At 43.4% G+C, this 7353-nt stretch overlaps 1 protein-coding gene across 4 annotated transcripts in view; it reads left to right on the forward strand.

Annotated features, from left to right (window-relative positions):
- NDUFAF7 (NADH:ubiquinone oxidoreductase complex assembly factor 7) overlaps positions 1 to 1705 on the forward strand; it is a 30378-nt gene extending 28673 nt beyond the window's left edge. For 2 of the 4 annotated variants that reach the window (XM_085630958.1, XM_085630956.1), the window contains exon 2: positions 247 to 1705. In XM_085630958.1, coding sequence (XP_085487084.1) covers positions 247 to 1589 — 1343 coding nt within the window. In that variant the 3' untranslated portion in view covers positions 1590 to 1705. The remainder of the gene's footprint in view (positions 1 to 246) is intronic. The other 2 variants (XM_085630967.1, XM_085630961.1) reach the window with 1 other exon arrangement.
- The last annotated feature ends 5648 nt before the right edge of the window (positions 1706 to 7353 follow it).

Below are 7353 nucleotides of genomic sequence, written 5' to 3' on the forward strand. Positions count from 1 at the left end.
GAAGTGAACGTCAGGCGATTATGTAGAGTTAGTTTTGAAAGGGCAGGCTTAGAGGAAAAAAGAATGATAGAAAAACAATGTGGTAAGCATCGAAGCAATGGTGTTTCCATAGCTGACTGATTAACTTCAAATTGTACAATGCTTTGACTTTAATAAGGAACATTTATGTTTCTAGCATATTTTTGATGATCAAACTGAATCTAGTATAGACTATTTACAAGCCTCACTTTTTGTCTTTTTTTCCAGTGTGGACAAGAGTCATGAATGTGCTTCTGGGTGTCCTACATAGGACATCTGTAAATATGTGCAGTTTACGGAGACCTGTGCTTGCAGTAACATGTCACGTTGCAGGAAGATGCAGTACTCAAAGAGCGGTGTCCAAAGACTCTTCAATGCTCAAGCACCTTCTGTTCAAAATCAAGACCACAGGCCCCATTACTGTGGCTGAATATATGAGGGAGGTGTTGAGCAATCCCCTCAAGGGCTACTATGTCCACCAAGATATGATTGGAGAAGAGGGAGACTTCGTGACATCTCCTGAAATAAGTCAAATATTTGGAGAGCTGCTTGCTGTCTGGTGCATCAGTGAGTGGATGGCTGCTGGGAAGCCCAAAACTTTGCAACTGGTCGAGTTGGGTCCTGGCAGGGGCACCCTCGCTGAAGACATACTTGGGGTTTTCAAACAGTTTCAGCCATTGCTGAAGGATTGTGACATCTCCCTTCATATGGTGGAGATCAGCCACAAGCTGAGCGATATTCAGGCACTGAAGTTGACTGGAGAAAACATAGCATCTGATCACAACAAAATATCTTATAAGAAAGGCACCACCAAGACTGGACTTCCAATATTCTGGTATCAAGCCCTAGGGGCCGTACCACGCGGTTTTAGCTTGTATTTAGCACATGAATTCTTTGATGCTTTGTCCATACACAAATTTCAGAAAACTGAACGAGGATGGGCAGAAGTTCTAATTACAGAGGACCCTAATGTTCCCAATATGCTGTGTTTTGTTCTGTCTCCCAATGCCACGCTGGCTGCGAGGACCTTGATACATGCTGAAGAAACACGAGATCATGTGGAAGTGTGCCCAGATGCAGCTGTCATCATCCAAAAGCTGGCCTCGCGCATTGAGGCAGATGGGGGAGCTGCTCTGATTGCTGATTATGGGCACAATGGGGACAAGACAGACACTTTCAGAGGTTTTCGTGATCATAAGCTTCATGATGTGTTAATGGACCCAGGGTCTGCAGACCTCACAGCAGATGTGGATTTCAGTTACTTAAGAAGGATGTTGCAAGGAAAGGTTGTCTCTCTTGGGCCCATATCTCAACAGGAATTCTTAACCAATATGGGCATTGACATTAGACTGCAGGCACTGCTGTGGAAATCGAAAGATGCAACCACCAAGCAGCAATTGCTCAGTGGGTACGATATGCTGGTAAATCCTCACAAAATGGGCGAACGATTTAAATTCTTTGCGTTGTTGCCAGAAGAAAGGCTTTTTCCTTCAGTGCAGCAAGCCAAGACTGGCAAATCAAAAGCAGCACCACTACCCGTTGCTGGGTTTAGTAAACTGGCATTGAAATAAACCTATGGCTACCATAACGCCTCTTTGTGGTTATTTGACAATGGGAAATACTTTTTTTTTAAAGTATATAACCTAACATAATGTGTATTTGTGAAGCCCACGTTTACCCTTGTGTCCCTTGGCACTGATATACCAGATGTTCGTTGTTACTTAATGCTACACGTATCATATATCCTGAAAGATGGCTAACACCAGAAAGGAAAGTGGTACTTGGCACTGTTCAGATGACAAGATACATAATAATACAAAGAATCATTCCCACAATTTCCATCAACATTTCCCAGTTGTCTCACAATAAAAATTGAAAGTGCAAAGCCTGATGGCTTGTGCTATCGGATATTGCTTTTAAAGGTTTTAAGATATAAACTTGTTGGCAGAACTTGATTGAAAAGCCTTGCCACAACTGATTGTGGCTGCTTATATTGGACTAAGCTATACTAGACTAAGCAGTGTCTGGAAATAAAAATGAAGTTCTGCAGTTCACCTTGATTTGTCTTCTCTTCGTTGTCTGATTAAGAGAGACTGGAGGGGTGAAAACACTGTTCTGTCCTACCATGTCCACCACTGTTCTGTGGACGATAGGATTCTTCTGCCAAACCAAAGTATGGAAAAGTAGAAGGAAGCTAGTTGTGAGATGCATGAGGGAAAACGGCTTTAGATATGCGCCAGGTTTAGGAAAGAGGTAGTACATACTGAAAGGATTTAGAGAGGCAGCCATATAGAGAGGCATGCAGTGCTTAACTTGTGCTAGCAGATGCCAGAGTTTGGTACTTAGTCTTTTTTCTATCGACCAGGATTATTCATCATCACACTTTGGCAAGTGAGAAAAGCAGAAAAGGGAGCAAGAATGAGGAAAATAGAAATAGCAAAATAAAGAGTGAGAAATGACATTAAAAAGAATTGTAAGATTAAAGATATATACAGGAAGTGTAGCGTAGTAAAAGAAAGAGACATGAGGTGGCATTAAGACCAGGCAACCTTTGTATTCGGCAACCCTGGCATTTGATAGCGGCAGGCTGAAAAGAAAACCTGTGTGCAACTACACTTAAAAATACGCATTTGCAATGCAATCGGTCTCGCATTTGTGAAAGTTAGAGCTACTGTCTTTGTAAATGACAAAGATTGTTTTTTACAGATTTTCTTTTGTTTGTTTGCAGTGGAGTGATCATTTAGAAAAAAAGGGGAACGCTATACCAAAAAAAGGATAATTTGGCAAAAAGCGGTTGCATAGGTTTCTAACTCGCAGTAGTTTTCTATTTAAAAGCCGTCCCTCCAGAATCTGCATGGCAGTGGTGTAGCCAGTGACCATTAATTAGATGTGCTGGAGAACGATGTACATGCCCCAAAGAATGTATGTCAGTGTGTGTGTTTTTAATTTTGGGCTTGCCTTTTACATCCATTGGTGAGACCAGTGCTTCTTCGGGGTGTACAATGGAGTGCATGAAGTCATGAAATCTTAACTGGGACTGCAAAAAATATGCCAGTAAGAGCAGCACCATCCCCTGTGTGTACAGGGTGGTGAAGCTGTCACTGGATCTCGGAGAGGCTAGTCATGGTGAATTGTGTGGGCATGTTTTCCACCAAGTACAGTGCTGTTGTCGTATGGCTGTGAGAGTAGTGTCTCACGTGTGGTGTGCAGCCAGGCGGCACAGAACAGTCCTATCAATGTATGTCCTTACTCTGGTATACTGGCAGCGAGCGACCACTTTACACAAACAAGTCATCTACTCAATCGTATTCCAAATATGAAAATGAACACCATTGAACAATGCAGACACGCAAAACAGTTCTATTCTCTGCATGCAGTTATCAGTTTAGCAGGCGCCTGCTCATTTTCAGGAGGTCCGGTGTACAGAGTACTACTCTATCCTGGTCAGACCATTCCTGTAAAAGCAGTGCTTAATTTGAGCTGGTGGTTTCAGGTGCTCAGCACCAGCGCTTGGTACAGCCTGCCACAAGGGGGCGCTGTCTAGGTAATTTAGAGATGACCCCAACAAGTTAAGTATCAATGCCATAGTAATTAAAAATGACTATTACCTTTCGCCCAAGCCCTTCTTATAGCTTTGGGGGCCTGAAATAGTCCGAACTGTCACACTTGTAAGAGTGTGATGGTTAGTTGCTGTGTTGTTACTATCACTGGCAGTGGCAACGTGTGCTGGAAGTTTCAGTGGCCTCTTCACTAGAGCCCTGGCACTATTTTTTTTACAAATTAATCACGGTGTAAGAGGGACCCATAACGCGGGGATCGCTACTCACCAACATGTGATTGCGGACAGGAAACACCCGTTCTTAGAATTTTGAGAATGCATCATACCGTAGGATGTGCAGCAAATATTCCTTTCGATCTCTTTCAATGATTTCTTTGTTTCTCCCACTGTTACAGTTCATAGGGTTCAAGTTTTGGCATAATCCGGTGTATATTTGTCTCTTCAGTTATTCAAAGGCCATTTTATTTGTTTGTTTGAGTACCTTGAAAATTATGCCTGGCGCAACAGTCTATCAAGATGGTTTTTGGGAGTTTAAATTCTTGAAGCAAAAAGATTGATATGCTTTCTCCCAGTCATTGGCTGCTTCTAGATAAGTTCATTCAGGTGCAGCATATCTCCGATTTTGTACTTTATCTCTTTTTGACTTTCTCACTGTTGCTCCATCATCATCTATATCACTCTGTTCAGATTGGCTTGAGACTTCGACTACAGTCGAGAATACTTTACTTTCTCCCCTTTTGCCTCAATTTAGCAGTTCTCCTGGGCCAACGGTCTCCACTTATCATTCGCTTTTCACATGCACTGTTCACAGCTGCTAGGTCAATACTTTGCCTAGTCAGGTCCCTCTCTGTTTGACCATCGTTACCTACAGGGACTGACTCTCTCGGACCCAGTAGCTGGCACCCCCTCTACTCGGTGACTGACCTGAGTTGGATGTCTCACTGTTACCACTGGTACATCCACTACAGGTACCACATTTTCAATGGGACATGAGACTCGGCGAGTGTGGACAGCATGTGCCCAATTAGACAGACCACCACATTTGACCGCAGTTGTGGTAACAAGGATCACTTGATATGGCCCACACCAACGAGGCTCCAAATACGATTTGCGCACGTTTCTTCACTAGTACCCAGTCACCAGGACAAAGTTCATGGCACTGCTCCTGCTGTAGTGAGGTTGCAGCTTCCCTAACATGCTGAGACACAGAATGGACCCCATCAGCCAATGCTTTACAGTAATCGAGTACCAAATCATCAGTTATATTTACTAGCTTATTGGCTGGGACTGTAGGCTGTCTCATGGCCCTCCCATTATGGTTTCGTGTGGGGATAGCCTAGTTCTTCTGTGTGGGGTACTTCTCAAACTCAACACCAAGGGCAATACATTAGGCCGTTTCCGAGATGTAGACGCACACACCTTTGCCAAGTGGAACTTTAGCTTTCCATTAACTTGCTCGCCCACTCCAGACGTCTCTGATCGGTTTGCTCAGTGTAACTTCTACTCAATTTGTAAAGCTGCACAAAGCATTCGCATCACCTCATTGTTTAAAATGAGTCCCTCTATCTGATTCAAAGTCGGTCGGAAATCCAAACCGTGGCATAAGTTCTCTAAGGAGTAGTTTAGCTACAGTTAGACTGTCATTATGCCTAGTTAGATAGGATTCTACCCAGCGAGAGAACAAACACACAATCACTAGAACATATTTCAGGCAATTATCGATAAAATCGAGTTGCATCTTATTAAATGGTCCTCAAGATCTTCCTATATGACTCATTGTGACTAGTGTTTTCTTTCCCACATTTTGTTGTTGACATATCACACACCTCCGTCACAGCACCTCAGCAACAGCTCGGCATTGGGTAATGAACCATGTCTGTCGAAAAAGACGCATTATTGCATCCAACATGTGCGGGACCATAATAGTTTCTTGTCATTGGTGACAAAAAACTATCAGGTAAAACTGGTATTCCATCTGTGTATACCCACACCTCATCTTCCTGCCTTTGTGTGCAACCTGCTTTGATCTATCCCGGTCTCCCTATTTTGGCTCTTCATCCAGTAATGCTTTTATTTCCTACCATGTTTCCATAACTGAAAACATCAGCCTGCATTCGGTGACATCAGGTTGTTCTTTTAATGGGTCTCCATTTAAGATGCTGAATTTAGGGCGCAATAGTGCACAGTCTTATCAGTATAGCGGTTACCGACTGACACTTAATCATTTCCCTGTCGATGGGCTGGAGAGTTTACTACACAATTTAGGTGGGCAACTGCAATGACAGCAGTAGGTTTTTCACGCTCTCTCCATTTCGGATGGGTGAACCTGAAGAGGTCATGAACCCACGCTGAGACCACAATTGCCAAAATCATGGACAACCCCAAATCCAGATTGGCTGTCCATGAAAATGGAAACTCTCAATTGTGCAGTAATGCTGCAAGCCCTGGTTAGCGCAATCACCTCAACTACCTGGGCTGAATATACTCCTTGCAACCACAAAGCTCCCACCAGTCCCACAACTCTACAGTTGGCATATGCAGCCCTCAAGTTTCCTCCTGCATCTCTCAAGCAGGATCCATACACAAATAGCACATGATCTGATTCAAGCAATGAGACATCTAAAATGTTCGGTCGGGGCTTGGTGCATAATTCAGTCACATCCAAACAATCGTGATCTGCTTCATCAATCACAACCTCATTTCCTGGTAAGGGCATCAGTGTAGCCGGATTCAAGCTTGTACATCGCACCAATGACAAATTCTCCGCACCCAGTATCACCTGTTTGTATTTGGTTAGCAGGCTACTTGTGAGATGTTGCATTAGAGTAAACAAGATTTCAACAGAATGTGGTACATGCAATTTCAGCGGGTGACCCATCACAATGCTCTCACACTGTTCCAAACTCACACGTGTGTCAGTAACTGCCTTTGGACATCCAGGCAATGCTACAGCTTCAGGATCTAATGTAGCGGAGAAGTGTGCAACAGGTCTTCACGCAGTTCCATGCATCTGCATTAAAACGGACAATGCACGGCCTTCGTGCTCACTGCAGAACCTTTGTCAAAGTCAGTTCATTAAAAGAGCACTTGCATTCATTTCATGGAACTGGATCTGACACATCCATCTGCGTTAGCCTCTGAATTGGCTTAGCGGTCAATGAGAAATTTGGATTTCACTGTCGGCAATAGCCGACCATTCCCAGAAACTTACGAACTTCCTTTTGGGTGCTTGCTGGATTCATCTGCAAAATGGTAGTAATCCAACCCTGTGACACCTTTCTGGCTCCTTTCTCAATGGACCTTCCTTATGCAAAACTGTAACTTTGTTGGTGACACCTTATGTCCACTCACTGCCAGATGATTAAGTAATGCAATGGTGTCACATATACAACCCTACTGAGTAATACAACCCTACTGAGTACCTGACGCTATCAAGAAGTCATCAATGTACTGTACCTGAACAGAATGATTTGGCATTACCATTGATTCCAAGTTCTTTTTCAATATTTGATTGAAAATGGAAGGACTTTTGGCACGAGACACAGAAGGACTTTTGGTCGAGACACGGTTTCTGAACCGGAAAGCAAATAAAAATTGACTATCCGGGAGTAAAGGCATGGAGAAGAAAGCTTGACACAGATCAATGACAGACTATCTCAGATTCCATGCAAAGCTGAGTGGTTACTCAGCTTTGCATGGAATCTGAGATAGTATCACGGCTAGATTTGGCACGATTGGATAGCATGGTGTCACAATCTGATTGACATTGCGCAAAT

Source organism: Triturus cristatus, chromosome 2_1 (genome assembly GCF_964204655.1).
Source record: "Triturus cristatus chromosome 2_1, aTriCri1.1, whole genome shotgun sequence".
Taxonomy (NCBI): domain Eukaryota; kingdom Metazoa; phylum Chordata; class Amphibia; order Caudata; family Salamandridae; genus Triturus; species Triturus cristatus.